The following is a 17,023-nucleotide window of genomic DNA, read 5'->3' as shown; positions in this document are numbered from 1 at the left end:
GATTGTGATCTTACCTTGTGTTGGTATCTCAGCAAGACTGTCCATCAGCCCTGTTCAGAAGACACAGCTGCTGAATACACTGATCTGACCTTAACTCAGCCTTCACATGTCATATACAACTAAATGATGACCAGTTTGAAAAACCCGTCTTACTTCCTCAGCTTGCAAGCCTCTGTCATGCGGGCTTACCTGAGAGACATGGGACTATTTACCACATGTATCATCTGGATGCGGAGCTTTGCATTTCTAACTGCTGGTTGCTTGTAAGGTTGCTGATGTAGGAAGTTAAAGGGGGGCCTGATGGCTGTTCAGCAGGGCACGTTGGAACTGCCACAGTATGAATATGAAACACGACTGTTTGGCAGCCAGCTTATGAAAACAAGGTTTTTCTTTTTTTCTTTTTTTATATTTCCCCCCCTTTTTTCTCCGCAATTGTACCCGTCCAATTATCCCACTTTTCTGAGCCATCCCTGTTGCTGCTGCACCCCCTCTGCTGATCCGGGGAGGGCTGCAGACTACCACATCCCTCCTCCGATACATGTGGAGTCACCAGCAGCTTCTTTTCAACTGACAGTGAGGAGTTTCACCAGGGGACGTAGCGTGTGGGAGGATCATGCTATTCCCCCCCAGTTCCCCCTCCCACCCAACAGGTGCCCTGACCGACCAGAGGAGGCGCCAATGCAGCGACCAGGACACATACCCACATCCAGCTTCTCACCCACAGACACGGCCAATTGTGTCTGCAGGGATGCCCTACCAAGCTGGAGGTAACACGGGGATTTGAGCCGGTGATCTCTGTGTTGGTAGGCAACTTAATAGACCGCTACGCTACCCGGACGCCCTTGTGTGTCCATTTTTGCATTCTTTTCACACCCATATTAGTAAGAGGCAGATGGGAGGATAAGGTCAGGTCTTACATGGGTTTCCTCCTCTGGACTGAGTGTTGGTGGCTTGTGTGGCTTGGGCAGTGGCATGGCGAAGAGAGCGGAAGATGCTGCTGATAGAGCCCATTCGGCTGAAACCTGATTGAACAGTGAACAAGAAACAACAGAAGCAAAAGAAGATGAGTGGAAAAAAGGCACCATTTCACCACTCTTTTCACAAGAACATTTATGTGTTGCAGATGATACCACGAATCTCAGATCATAGCAGATTTTTGGGACTAGATAAAGTACACTCAAATAATAGATATCAGAACAATCATACTTGCACAGCAAGGATTCAAAGGTTTCTTACGTCCAGTTGATGCCGGGGATGGAGTTTGGTTTGGAGTTTGAATATGGGCTTGAGCTGGGATGGAGGCTGGAGTTGGCATTGGAGCTGGGACCGAGGCCAGTGTTGTGTCAGGGGTTGAAGAGGGAGTCATATCTATGAGAGTCTGGTTTTGATTGGGCCGGTTCCAAAGAGAAGTCGACTCACTCTGACTGCCAGTAGAGCTTGATCTGGGACTAGGTCTAGGGCTGGGCCTGGAGTTAGTTTCACTTGCTGTTTGAGAGACATGAGAGAGAAGAGATAACTTTGTGAGTATGGCTCAGTGTGAGTATCAATGACTACTACTACTACTTCTACTTCTCCTGGATCACGACCTTGCCATGGTTGAGAATGCCATTCGGAGCTTGGCTCCTGGTAGGGTCACCCAAGGCGGACAGGTCAAGGGGGAGGTTCCAGACGAAGCGCGATCTAACAAAGACCTCAACGGTGGAACTGGTGTAAGATGTCTTCAGGTCACAACAACAGTGAAGGTGGATGAAGGCTGCAATAGAGGGTGGTCCCCACTTGTCTTGGTTCTCCATGCCATTGGACTCTGGCCATCCCGTGCCAAGGACCATGTGGTGGCTGCAGGAGCATCAGCCACTCCATGTAAAAAGCTATCATGTGCAGGTGTACTCCCATTATGTGGCTCCAGGATCAAATTCTACACCCACCTGAAGACCCAGAGGGAGGACGCTCGACTCCGAGTGACCGCCAACAATGATGTCTACTAATACTACTACAACTTTTGGCTTCTCCCGTTAGGGGTCGCCACAGCAGATCAGCTGTTTCCATCTCTTCATGTCCTCTGCATCTTCCTCTGTCACATCAGCTCCCTGCATGTCCTCCCTCACCACATCCATAAACCTCCTCTTCAGCCTTTCTCTTTGCCTCTTCCCTGGCAGCTCCATAGTCTGCATCCTTCTCCCAATATACCCAGCATCTCTCCTCAACACATGTCCACACCATCTCAATCTTGCCTCTCTTGGTTTGTCTCCAAACCGTCCAACCTGAGCTGTCCCTCTAAAGTACTAGTTCCTAATCCTGTCCTTCTTCATCACTCCCAATGAAAATCTTATCATCTTCAACTCTGCCACCTCCAGCTCCACCTCTGTCTTTTCATCAGTGCCACTGTCTCCAAACCATACGACATAGCTGGTCTCACAACCATCTTGTAAACCTTCCCTTTAACTCTTGCTGGTACCCTTCTGTCACAAATCACTCCTGACACTCTTCTCCATCCAATCCACCCTGCCTGCACTCTCTTCTTCACCTCTCTTCTGCACTCCCCGTTACTTTGGACAGTTGACCCCAAGTATTTAAACTCATATGCCTTCGTCACCTCTACTCCCTGCATCCTCAGCATTCCACTGTCTTCCCTCTCATTCACGCATAGGTATTCCGTCTTGCTCCTACCGACTTTCATTCCTCTTCTCTCCAGTGACCACTTGGGGTGAAAGTCTGATTGCGGATGTTGTTACATGATAGATTCACTTTTCAAAAACATTGCCAGGCATCATTTAGAATCATACAGATAAAAATCTCTCTGGGAAAAGTACCACAACAAATCTTCTTGCAGGACTTTAACAGTCGTTTAAACCTTCAGAAAACATGCTCTCCTTTTCCAAAACTGGGAGCTCATCCTGCAGTCAGATGTATCTTATCGTGTCCTATTAAACATAGTTGTAAACCACACTCTCCAACACGTTACTTCAAAGATATCCAAAGGAGTTGAATCAAGTGCAACTGGATTTGGTATATATTCGTGAAGACGTTTCGCCTCTCATCCAAGAGGCTTCCTCAGTTCGTGCCTTTCTGACTAGACGAAGCTAGTCTGACTGGCTGGTGATGAGACTCAGAATTTATCCTCTAGGAGTCGTTGTCAGAGCTATAGATGTCCATGGCTCTTTGTGTCCCGATGTTTACCAACGCCCGTCGCTAACAGAGCCATAGATATGAGTGGCTCTTTTGTGTACTGATGTTTGGCCGCGCGAGGATAAATTCTGAGTCTCATCACCAGCCAGTCAGACTAGCCTGGTCTAGTCAGAAAGGCACGAACTGAGGAAGCCTCTTGGATGAGAGGCGAAACGTCTTCACGGATATATACCAAGTCCAGTTGCACTTGATTCAACACCTTTGGATAACCATGACCTGGATGAATGAGAGCATTCACAGACATGTTACTTTAAAGATTTATTTTGCAAAGCTACAGGACCACCGAACTACGGGACCACCGGGCTACTGGACCACCGGGCTACGGGACTTCCTGCTCTCGAGTGCAGAAGTTTACAGATGATTTTCATGCACTTTGTCCACTGTAAAAAGTGGAGCCAAATTAAAAAACATTTTGCTCTCATTCAAACTGAATTCTGAAAAAAAAAACCCAAAATAAATCACGATACATTTGACTGCACTGTGAGCTTCCTGTCCTCACAAACAAGATATACGTACGTATCACCTGTCTTGATGCATGTTCAATAACCCAGGTAAGAAAATCACAGGAAGGTGAATCAGCTCATCTGGGCACAACGTTTATCAGAGACACGTTTCATCATCATCTAAGTGAGCTCTTCAGTCACAACTGACTGCAGGTACCCCCACCCTTATAAACATACCACAGTTTTTGGAGGGGTTAAATGATGTCCGGGAATTAAACGACTACACGGGACTGAAGTCCAGTTTGAAATGTCCATCTAGTGGTACGTTTCTTAAGACTGAGGCAATCAGCAGCTTCTTGTCTGCATGATTCTACATGACGCCTAATAATATTTTAATTAGGTTTGAGTTCCAAAATAGTGGACCCAGTGGTCCTTTAAGACTACACTAAACTGGTGCATTACCAGACCAGGCTTTACTAAACAGTTTTATACTATGGTAACGGAGAATGCTGGCTTCTGATTGGCTGGATGGTGTGCATTAAAACCAATGCTGGCCTAATACCCTATGTAACCATAGCAACAGTCTGACTTGGTACAAATTAAGCATTCAAAGTTAGCTTAACGGCTAAATTTTGCTTCATAACAGTTTAATTCTGAGTCAAAAACGTCCAATAAAAAAGTGAAAGGTTGTATTTTAATTGTTTGGTCGTTGACCATAGGGTAAACACTATAATCCACCCCAAAGCGACTGTTAAAGGAGTTCACCACACCACCTCGCGTCGGAGCCACATTTAGCTCCGCCGCTGCACTAGTCATCTGCCACTTTTAATTTTTTGACCCCCCCCCCAATTTTCTCCCCAAATGTACTTGGCCCACTCTTCTGAGCCGTCCCGCTCGCTGCTCCACCCCCTCTGCTGATCCGGGGAGAGCTGCAGACTACCACATGCCTCCTCCCATACATGTGGCGTCACCAGCCGCTTCTTTTCACCTGACAGTGAGGAGTTTCACCAGGGGGACGTAGCGCGTGGGAGGATCACGCTATTCCCCCCAGTTCCCCCCCCCCCCGAACAGGCACCCCGACCGACCAGAGGAGGCGCTAGTGCTGCGACCAGGACACATACCCACATCCGGCTTCCCACCCGCAGACACGGCTAATTGTGTCTGTAGGGACGCCCGACCAAGCCAGAGGTATCACGGGGATTCGAACTGGCGATCCCCGTGGTGGTAGATAACGGAATAGACGGCCCGGATGCCCCTTCACTTTTAATTAAAAAAAAAATCTCATTGTTACTTTTATTGCCAACTGCTATAAACACTGTACAGGACACCCTGGACTGTTAAATGTTAACCAATTTTTGACTTTTGTTGAGTTTTAATTTAAAAAAAAAACCTGGTCTGTAAATACAGCTACATTTTAGATTACAGGTTTTAGTTTAACTTTAACTTTAAATTAAAAGGTTATATTTTCTAGCGTTTTTTTTTTTTTGGAGGTGAGCCTGATGCCTAAGCGTTTCATTGCCAGCAGTGTGTGCAACATTACGTATGGTTATGTATGTAACATTATGTATGATTATGTGTGGTCATGTATGTAACATTATGTATGGTTACATATGTTTATGTATGTAACATTATGTATGGTTATGCATGGTTGTGTATGTAACATTATGTATGGTTATGTATGATTACGTATGTAACTATGTATGTTTATGTATGTAACATTATGTATGGTTATGTATGTAACATTATGTATGGTTATGTATGTAACATTATGTATGGTTATGTATGTAATATCATGTATGTAATATTGCATACATATGCCCGCACTGAATTGGGTAAAAAGGCTTTTGTTCATTCTGCACCTTTAACCTGGAATATGTTGCAGAATGACTGGAAATTTACAGAGTTAATCTCACTGAGTCGTTTTAAATCCAAATTGAGAGCACTTGAAGCTGATTTCACAACATGTACTTGTTTTTTATAATCTGCTTGTAATTTACTTTTTTTTCTAAATATTTTTGTCTTTTGTTTATGTTTTCAAATGTGTAATTTTGCAACTGTGATTTTGTATCTGTGCTTTCTAATTGCTGCTGCCTGTCTTGGTCAGGTCTCCCTTGAAAAAGAGGTTTGTAATCTCAACGAGATCCTCCTGGTTAAATAAAGGTAAAATAAAATAAAATAAATAAATAAAAATGTATGGTTATGTATGTAACATTATGTATGGTTATGTATGGTTATGTATGTAACATTATGTATGGTTATTCATGTAACATTTGTATGGTTATGCATTTGACACATAAGCAAAGTGGAACTTGAGCGGGTGGTTCTCGGTCCTGGATTATCCTCACGTGTGCTGTTTTAGTGAACGTCACTAGAATCCAGTGAAGACACGCTGAGAAGGAGGTGACACGCCCAGTGGTGACGTTTGCCTTGTGAGGGAGCAGAGCGGCCAGTGTGCCATGGCAGGTGGAGGTCATGGCAGGTGGATGCCGCCTGACGCTCCTCACCGGCTTCTCTCTGCACCACCTGCCAGTCTGCTTTCTACTGACAGCACAGAGTGAAACACGAGGTCTCATTTAACACTGACTAATACCAGGGATAGAACACTGACTAATACTAGGGATAGAGGAGCGCGACCAAGACGACCATCACGGCCGTTTTGGATTTTCAAAGTTTGATAACTTTGTTTGGGGGGGGGGGGTGATACAGTCCTGCTGCTCCCTGAATTCCCCTAAAATTGTACGTATTTGCATTAAAATGAAACGAGTTTTAGATTAATTGCACACAAAAAAGTTATGATAAGATCTACCTATAACGACCATGAGCGGTCAACGTGACCGCTCGTAATTTGCACATGATCGTGCGCGTCATGTCAGTATTTATGACGTGTGTTGTCACGTTATTTCCTTCGTGAAGTTCATTGCTGTGTCCTAGAAACACACTAGCGCCCTCCAGTGCAGACAAATAGTCTAAACTTGATGTGTGATTATGCCCAACATGTCTGGTTACAGACGCACCATGACTACCACCAAGGCCTTGCAGTATTTACAAGCGTTGAGCAGTGGGCATTTTAAATTGTTTAAAATAGTATTAAAGTTGTTAAAATGTTAATTTTGGTGTCAGTTAGTTTCATAACAGACACACTAAAATATGTAATGCATTAATATCTGGGTATTTATCTCGACACAATATAGAGTTTAAACACCGTGGCGGTCAAAATGATCACCCACTGTCGTTTTAGGTAGGAGTGAAATCCTGGTCGGTCTAGTGTTTCTTTTCCTCCTGAAAATTCAACACCTGGATTTTTTTTTTGTTGCCCCACACCAAGCATGAAGGCTGTTATGTTGTCAGCAGCACTCATTTAAGCAACGCAGGAGTTGTTGTCCCATTCTGTGCCAGAAAAAATGACCATCTGAGTCGAGATGCAAAACTTTACATCCAACTAGAACCTCATCAAAAGAACCATTTAAGATAAAACTCTCAGAATTTGGACCAAACAACGCAGTAGACAGATGAACGAGTGAAGAGACAACTCTGACAAAACACCTTCAGTTTATTTCACTGCCTCCCTCGTTCTACCAGTTTCTACGATACCTGGCAAAACAAACAAAAAAAAACAAAAAACAAAAAATCCCTAAAATTCACCCGTCTTCCACACCATCTCTGACACCTTTCCATCCATCTCTGCAAGCTCACCATAACAGCCATGGTAAACTAATAATGTCTGAAATGTCTCATCTTTGCACCAATTATAATGTTGTGCCTGGACCCTATTTATTACTGCATGTGCCTTTATTGACCTTTGATTCAATTGTAATCAAACTGCCCCCCCCACACACACACACCTCACCTCGTGGTATAGCCCTGCTTCTTACATCTGGAGTTGTGAGGCCCAAGCCTATAAAAAGAAGTTGTAAATAAAATATGCATGTCAGGTGTTTTCGGGTGAGGTTATGAACACGCTCGTTATAAAGAAGTATAAAGTTGACACCAGCATGTAATACCTCTGCTCTCCGGGCCCCGCACCCTCTGGATCCTTGGTGTTGAAGCTGCAGGACATTAAACAAAGTGTGTTTGCTCCATGTGTGTGTACTGAAAGATGCATGAGGTGATGTGAACAGGCTGCAGAGGTACTCACCCTGCTCCCCATGTGTTGTGTTGCGAGAGCCCAGACCAGAAAACACTATGACAGGAAGACAGATTAATAATCCATATTATACAGCAGACTATTCATATACACACACCACCAGTTAGATACAAGCAAGAGTCTTGAGAATTGGATGAATCGTTCACTATCAAGCAAAATAAAATTTTCCATTACACATTTATTTCCCTTAGTCCCTTTCTTCATTCATTCACATTCATTTTCAAAGTCGATGAGAACGTGATTCTCTGACATCATCAGACTCTCTGACATCATCAGACTTTATATTTGGAAACAATGTGCTGAAACGGAGAATAGGAAACTCACGTTTTAAAATGCCCGCCTTCTGTCCTCCACTCCTGTTACCTAGCAACAGATTAGAGTGACAGTGTGTCTGAAAAAAAGGCTCAGCAACTCAGAAAAAAACAGGAAATCGTAAAAAAGAAAACAAAAAACCAAACCAAACCAAACCAAAACAGGATTAAAAGCATGCAGTACTGCATAATCTGATTGTGACTGTATCTATAAAGAATAGAATCTGTTCTCACCACTGCTGTCTCCCAAAACAAACCAAGTTGTGTCATTTACTGAAAAAGAAAAGACATAATTAAACGTGACGCAGCACCACGTCACGTGTTGCAGCAGTCATCACAATGCCCTGCTGACAAACCCTTTGTGTCTGCATATATGCAGAGGATACGCATGTTTTTTTTTTAAATGGATGTGCTTCTTTCGACAGACCTTGTTTGGTGATTTTGCCGAGCTCTTGGTTGCAAATGTCTTCTATGCGCTCTCTGAGATCCAGGATGGCGTCTCGCACTGGTTCATATGATGCCTGTTGGATCGTCTGCACACGAGGAAGGTCTTCTGTCTCCAGAGGAGAGCAGATGTCTTCACACGTCTGTGGGGATATAGGTCCTGCACTTACACATATCTACAGGGGATCATTACTTGATGTTGTAATCAAATTATTTTGCCCCCCCCCCTTTTTTTTCTCGCCAACTGTACTTGTATCCGGCCAATTACCCCACTCTTCCGAGCCATCTCAATCGCTGCTCCACCCACCCCCTCTGCTAATCAGGGGATGGCTGCAGACTACCACATGCCTCCTCCGATACATGTGGAGTCACCAGCCGCTTATTTTCACCTGACAGCGAGGAGTTTCACCAGGGGGGACGTAGCGCGTGGGAGGATCACGCTATTCCCCCAGTTACCCCTCCCCCCTGGACAGGTGCCCCAACCGACCAGAGGAGACGATAGTGCAGCGCCCAACACACATACCCACATCCGGCCTCCCAACCGCAGACACTGCCAGTTGTGTCTGTAGGGACGCCTGACCAAGCCGGAGGCAACACACACACACACACACACACACACACACACACACACACACACACACACACACACACACACACACACACACACACACACCCACGTCATAACCCTGTGTAGCATTGCATTCTTGGCTTCCTCCCTGCCCACCTGGAGGTAGTGGATGTGATCCTCACAGCGGGCCAGCTCTTTCATCTGTCTGTCCCTCATCCTCAGCTCTTTGATCTTGGCCTCCAGGCTTTCAGTCACCTCCTGGGCCTGGGCCATCTTCTCCTGGCCTGCCTGGTCCAGCATCTCTTCCACCAGCTCCTGCAGGCGTTCCACCGAGCGCTGAAGCTCCAAGAGCACCAACTGCGTATCACTGTGCACCAGGTCTGCTGAGCGCTGGGGGAGGGGGGGGTCACATGCAGGGATGCAGATTTTAGCATCCTCTAGACCACAACAAGTGTTTTTTCTCTTCATGCAGGTGCAATATGGTGCTAACTAACTAGAATGGGAATAGGGGTTAAAAGAACGTTGGCATTTTCTCACCAGTCCCTGTTATACAAGGAAAATAATAATTATCCATATATATATATATATATTATATGTGTCCACGGGATGTTGCAATGAAACCTTGGATGCAGAAAAAAGAGCTCAACAATTATATTTATCCACACACACACACACACACACACACACACACACACACATATATATATATATATATATATATATATATACAACCAAATGTATGCATGTAAAAGTTAATTAATTAAATTAATTTAAATTTTATTTTGAATGTCTAAATGTATCTTTCACGCATTAAAATGCTTTCCATGAGGTAGACAAATGATGAAGGACTTCTCCCTCTCTCACAGATGCAGGTGATGAACAGGACTCGTGTGTGTGCGTATTCAAATATAAGTCTGCAACAATTTTAAATTCTGCTTGTTCCAACAAACAAATCCAAAATAAGTAAAAAACAGTGATTGCCTCAGCAGTATCAGTATCAGGGAGTTGCCTGGCTAGATGATGTATTTATAATTATCATTTATTCTCAGTGTGATACCCCATCACTCCACACCAGCAGGTAGCGTCTCATAATGTCATGGCAGTAAAGGCAGGTACACATTATGTTTGACTAAGATCAGCTGTTCACCGACCTTCATAGTATCCATCACCTTCTTCATCTCTTTCAGCTCTTTCTCTCTTTCCTTCAGTCTCTCATGGTTGTCTGTCTGCATCTCTGACAGCACTTTCTGCAGGAGATACAGAGCAGCAGTCACACAGAGCAGCAGCCACACAGAGCAGCAGTCACACAGAACAGCAGCCACATAGAGCAGCAGCCACACAGCGCAGCAGCCACACAGAGCAGCAGCGACATGGAGCAGCAGCCACACAGATCAGCAGTCACACAGAGCAGCTTCACATGCATTCATCATGTAGCTCAACAGGCTGCTGTGTCAGCTGCTGCTACATCACATCTCATCACATGTCTCTCAGACAGCCATATGGAGACTGCTGGACACAGATGCAAACACCAGGACGGGTTGGTGCATTACAAATAGAATGGAATGTAGCTGGGGCTGTTTTCACCTTCCCCACAACAAGTGACAAAAGGAGCAACCATTTCCATGTGACGAGAAGGCCCCACCCTGAACAGAAACACCATGAACCCCATGAACACTCTGAACAGAAACACCGTGAAAACCTTGAACAGCAACACCATGAACACCCTGAACAGAAACACCTTGAACAGAACCAACGTTGAAACCCCGAACAGAAACACCATGAACACCCTAAAAAGAGACACCTTGAACAGAAACAACCTTAACACCCTGAACAGAAACACCCTGAACACCCTGAACAGAAACACCCTGAACAGAAACACCCTGAAAACCCTGAACATAAACACCCTGAAAACCCTGAACACCCTGAACACCTTGACCAAAAATACCCTGAAAACCCTGAACAGAAACACACTGAAAACCTGAAAAACACCGAACAGAAACACCCTGGAAATCCTGAAAATAAACACCCTGAAAACCCTGAGCAGGAACACCCTGAAAACCCTGAACATAAACCCACTGAAAACCCTGAACACTTTGAACAGAAACACCCTGAAAACCCTGAACAAAAACACGCTGAACACCCTGAACAGAAACACCTTGAACACCCTGAACAGAAACACCTTGAACAGAACCAACGTTGAAACCCCGAACAGAAACACCTTGAACACCCTAAACAGAAACACTCTGAACAGAAACACCCCGAAAACCCTGAATAGAAACACACTGAACACTCTAAACAGAAACACCTTGAACACCCTGAACAGAAACACCCTGAAAACCCTGAACAGCAACAGCCTGAAAACCCTGAACTGAAACAGCCTGAAAACCCTGAACAGAAACACCCTGAAAACCCTGAACAGAAACACACTGTACACCCTGAACAGAAACACCCTGGAAACCCTGAACAGAAACACCCTGAACACCCTGAATAGAAACACCTTGAAAACCCTGAACAGAAGCACCCTGAAAACCCTGAACAGAAACACCCTGTACACCCTGAACAGAAACATCCTGAACACCCTAAACAGAAACACCCTGAAAACGCTGAACATAAACCCCCTGAAAACCCTGAACACTTTGAACAGAAACATCCTGAACACCCTGAAAACCCTGAACAGAAACACCCTGAAAACCCTGAACAGAAACACCCGGAAAACCCTGCACAGAAAAACCTTGAGCAGAAACAACATTAACACCCTGAACAACCTGAAACCCCTGAACAGAAACACCCGGAAAACCCTGAATAGAAAAACCTTGAGCAGAAACAACATTAACACCCTGAACAGAAACATCCTGAACACCCTGAACAGAAACACCCTGAAAACCCTGAACAGAAACATCCTGTACACCTTGAACAGAAACACCCTGAACACCCTGAACAGAAAAACCCTGAACAGAAACAGTCTTAACACCCTGAACACTCTGAACGGAAAGACCTTGAATACCATAAACAGAAACACCCTGAACAGAAAAACCCTGAACAGAAACGCCCTGAACACTCTGAACAGAAAGACCTTGAACACCCTAAACAGAAACACCCTGAACAGTAACACCCTGAAAACCCTGAACAGAAACACCCTGTACACCCTGAACAGAAACACCCTGAACACCCTGAACACCCTGAAAACCCTGAACAGAAACACCCTGAAAACCCTGAACAGAAACACCCTGAAAACCCTGAACACCCTGAACACCCTGAACAGAATACCCTGAAAACCCTGAACAAAAACACACTGAAACCCTGAAAACCCTGAACAGAAACACCCTGAAAGCCCTGAACAGAAACACCCTGAACACCCTGAACAGAAACACCTTGAACACCCTGAACAGAAATACCCTGAACACCCTGAACAGAAACACCTTGAAAACCCCGAACACAAATACCCTGAACACCCTGAACAGAAAGCCACAAGTGGGAACAAAAGCAAGCAGGAAGGGAGACAGGTTCATATTAATGGCGAAACAATAGACCATCAGCTCTCAGTGTCTCAATGTGTGTGTGTGTGTGTGTGTGTGTGTGTGTGTGTGTGTGTGTGTGTGTGTGTGTGTGTGTGTGTGTGTGTGTGTGTGTGTGTGTTGGGTTTCCTTCCTGTATCCATTGGCTAATTGATGATAGAAGTGAACTTGTGTGTGTATTTCTTGCGTGTGTTTGTAGGTGGGGTTTAGGCTAGCAGCGAGATGCATAGTTTTCGGAGGGAATCCTGGGAGTTTGAGGTTCTGTCTGGGACAAATACATGTTGGGGTTGTAGTTTAGTTGAATGTAATACAAATATACAGGGTATATCTCACTGAGACATATCTAAGAGTACGTGCCACTCAGCACAACAGAATATGCCCACGTCAGCCCAACTTCCACTGACCACTACAGGATGGTACATACACATGACCGCTATAGGATGGTATATAGGATGGTATATACAGGTACCCCCATGCAGTATACAGACCTCCTCAACTAGTGCTTCACTATTACTCAAGGCTATCACCCTCTGGTTACCTAAACTTTACCCAGTCCATGGTGAGACAACAGAATGAAGGGCCTTGATGTACATGGTACACATTATTACATGAAAGGCATAATCCACTCTGAGGTGAAGTTCCTCACCTCCACCAAGGTCAGTCCATTTCAACAGAAGACCACCTGACTGGGTTATTCAGCTTATCACATGGCTTTAACTTACGAAAGAAGTCAATAAACTGACAGAAAATAATCAATGAAAGCTACTTTGACCAGATTTCTTTCTTTTTAGCTTGCTTGCAAACATTAGCCTACAAAGGCTTCTTTAAGCACTCATTTGGGACAGAACAGGAATGATGATGAGGCTGCAGCTTCACAAAAGTCTGCTATTCTGAAATAACGAATGTAAATAACCGACCGCAAAGGCTTTAACTGACCAACCAGGATCAATAGTGAGTCAAAAGAGACTACTCCCGGTGCTCTTGGTCAGATTATACATCTTTTGTTTTTGCTTATTAGGTGTCTCTGAATACTGATCAATTTAGATTCCAAGTTTGTCATCAGTCAATGAAAGTGGAGCGAAATAATGCACACAGGAGGAACTCATCAGTAACATAGCTGAGTAATAAATTAAATATAAAGAACTGACTTGAGGAACTGCTGCACAATTCAAACATCGACATGTTAAGCGGGGAGCCCTTATGGACCACCTCATCTTTAGGGCCCCTAGGCAGGCTTGTGCAGTAGTCCAGCGCTGCCTTACCTGCTTCTCTATGCGCTCAGCCTTGGTGGAGACACTCTCGTGGCCTTTGTGCTCGTTGCTGGTGCAGAGCCAACAGACAAATATCTTACACTGCCGGCAGTAGAACTCATGCAGATACTTGTGCTGGGTGCAGATCTTCTGAGCTAGCTGGCCCGTGGGCACTATAAGCTCATGCTGCTTCAGGGCCGGCTGGGTTTGGTGGGGTTTCAGGTGGGCTTCACAGTAGGAGCTCATACACACCAGGCAGCTCTTAACTGCCACCCTCTGCTTTCCATGGCACATGTTGCACGGCACTACCGAGGAGAGCGGCTGCCTCGAACCCTTCGATCGAGATGAGGGGGCTGTACTGGAGGTACTTCGAACGGAGTCACGCAAGTCCAATTTGAGAGCTCCTTTCCGGAGCTGCTCCACAGCTTCAGCCAGCATTGTGTTCCGGGATAAGGAAGGCTTGGGACAGAAGGTCTGCCGGCACTGCGGGCAGCTGTAGACCCCTTTGGATTCATCCTTGCTCCAGTAGTCCTTGATGCAAGCCATGCAATAGCTGTGTCCACAGGGGATTGTTGCCGGGTCATTGGGAAGGTCAAGACACACGGGGCAGTTGAACTGCTCCTCTGTCCAAAGCTTACCACTCATACTGCTGCTGCGTGAAAGGCAAAGAGGATTAAAAGCAGGTGGATTGCTCCAGAGATACAAGGAGAGGCAGCTATAGCTACCAACTATTAAGAGATATGAAGCAGTTTAAAAAGTGACAGGTGAGAACAAGTAGACCTTCACGATAGCAGAGGAAAGAGCCTTTTCTCTGCAACCAGAGAAGGAAGGAGAATAGGATGGGCAGGGCCAGAGCCAGCAAGCAGGTTTAGCAGGAAAACCTGTTAAAAAAATGCTGCTCACCAGACAAGTAACACCGCACAGCTTAACACAAGCAGCCAAACTTTCATCTACACCATGTGGCAGGACCATCGCTTGGTTTTCACTTTTTTTCCCTCTAAGGTCCCCAAGCGCTCAAGAGAATAGTCCCCCAAGCCCCCACTCCCAACACACACACACACACACAGGCCAGGGTATTTTCCCTTTGGAACCTTTGCTGTAATGATGATAAAAATGCTTGTTTTCAAAGATTTGTTTATGAACAGAAAACATATTGGTACCTACAGCTATTACACTGCCTACGTTGTTGTTTTTTTTCTCACTCAGCATAAAATTAATCAGCAATTCATAAAACAGCCTTCATGTCCATTCAGATAAATGCTTTTGTGAGTGCCTACATTACAGTCACATATAAGCACGAGCATTTCTGAAGCAGGAATAAGTAAACGTGATTTCTAAGATACACAATTTGTCAATGCAGATATTCTTCATAACAAAAGCTGCCCTCTCATGCAGATTTACTACTTAAAAGTAGTAAAGCTGCCCTCTCATTCAGCTTTACTACTTTAAAGTAATAAAGCTGTCCTCTCATGCAGCTTTAAAGTAGTAAAGCTGCCCTCTCAAGCAGCTTTACTACTTTAAAGAGGAAACATAAAACTATGTAGTTTGAGTCTTTGGTTGCTCTGGATCAGCTGACATTTATTTCGGTAGATGAATTAAAAAAAGTTTTTGTGCTGCAGTGAAAAGTGTGGACGGGATGAAGAGGTCTGCAAGTCATGTAATGTTGCTATTTCTTCATCAGAGGAAGACTGTGATGGATCCATCAGGCAACATGTTGTCTAAAAAGTGTTATTGTACACAGGTATGAACTTATACATAGTTTTGTTCAGTCTAATACTATTGATTGATGTTTGACAATTTAATCATTATGTTGTTATTCTTCAATTATTTTCTTTCAGTTCAGTCCTCGGAGGTCTCCGAGGCCCTCTAGTGGGCTTTGGCTCCCCGTTGAGAACCACTTGATAGGACAAAGTACATTGTACAAACGTTTTGCTTCCTGAAAAAAATAATTAGAGATTATGATAGACAGTTTCCCTCTCAGCCCACAAGCCCCTCCACTGATGCTTTATCACCACCCCCTACGTCAGCAGGGGATCGTCTCATGAGAGGATCTTCTCTCTTCAGAGCTCCACATTGTTCCCTGTCAAAACATCTTGGCAGCAGGATGTAGGCCAAGAAATTAACAATGACTTCTCTGGGTCCACTCTTCATCTATATGTGCCAAACATGGTCTAACCCAATATACAATTATACCCCGCGGTCACTGGACAAAACTCAGACTTTCTCAAATGTACCCTGATTTTAACCCCGTCAGCCATCAGAATCCATGAAATACACGCAAGTGTTCAGGAAGCAAAATCTTCATTGTCCAGTGTTGTATGACCCACACACAACCTGCTAAGCTTTCTCCTCAGCCAATCAGATTTCAGCAAACAAAGACCTCCATGTAAAATCTGCAGATAAATCAATTATTAAATAGGTTAACTTTTCCAGTTACTTCTGCTTCGTTGGAATTGAGTGCCAGGTGCTGGTGTATCATGTAACGTTTTGCAGACCTCAGTTAAACATTAGCTGGCCCTAAGCATGACCGTGAAACTGACTTGCAGCCTTGTCCAGCTAACGTGTCATGTGAAGTCCCTATTATGTGCAGCAGTACTGATGATGTAAATATTGCACACTTACACTAATTGCACTTAACAGTATACTCATTCCTGGCTATGATACATTACTATTTCATGCTGTTGGTCATGGTCGTTCTTCTTCTTCTTCTTCTTCTTCTTCTTCTTCTTCTTCTTCTTCTTCTTCTTCTTCTTCAGGGCCTCCTCGTTAGCGAGGGTTGCCAGCACCATCAGGATGACATGCTTGCCAAACAAGTCTCCTCCAGTTCTCTCTGCCCTGAGCTGATCTAGTTGCCTCCAATATTTTCAGACGAAGCCATTCTCTGACGTCATCATGATACTGCCCTTCTGGTCGGCCTCTCTTGCACTTTGCTGGCATAGTTCCCAAAACCGCTGTCTTGGTTAATTTACTTCCATCTGGACGACAGGTATGCCCAAAGAATGTTAACTTTCTTTTCATTATATGTGCCATTAGTCTTATTTTTGTTCCTAATTCATTAAGGATGCTCACATTCGTTCGTATCTCTGTCCAACTTATTGGAAGCATCCTACGATAAAGCCACATCTCTGCAGCCTCAACCCTGTTTACGATCGTTGTCTTCAA

General features: G+C 44.6%; 1 protein-coding gene across 1 annotated transcript in view; it reads right to left on the bottom strand.

The window, feature by feature from the left end:
• Positions 1–14,506, bottom strand: part of LOC130131453 (tripartite motif-containing protein 16-like) — a 23,032-nt gene extending 8,526 nt beyond the window's left edge. The window contains exons 1-8 of the mRNA XM_056301129.1: positions 13,874–14,506; positions 10,248–10,343; positions 9,253–9,486; positions 8,512–8,671; positions 8,319–8,357; positions 1,420–1,485; positions 918–1,022; positions 15–50 (exon numbers count right to left, since the gene is read on the bottom strand). Of these exons, the coding sequence (XP_056157104.1) occupies positions 15–50; positions 918–1,022; positions 1,420–1,485; positions 8,319–8,357; positions 8,512–8,671; positions 9,253–9,486; positions 10,248–10,343; positions 13,874–14,506 (1,369 nt within the window). The remainder of the gene's footprint in view (positions 1–14; positions 51–917; positions 1,023–1,419; positions 1,486–8,318; positions 8,358–8,511; positions 8,672–9,252; positions 9,487–10,247; positions 10,344–13,873) is intronic.
• Positions 14,507–17,023: the final 2,517 nt, after the last annotated feature.

This window comes from Lampris incognitus, chromosome 21 (genome assembly GCF_029633865.1).
Source record: "Lampris incognitus isolate fLamInc1 chromosome 21, fLamInc1.hap2, whole genome shotgun sequence".
In the NCBI taxonomy this organism is placed as follows: Eukaryota; Metazoa; Chordata; class Actinopteri; order Lampriformes; family Lampridae; genus Lampris; species Lampris incognitus.
Note: the sequence above shows the minus strand (reverse complement) of the source record. Positions and strands in the feature narration are given on the sequence as shown.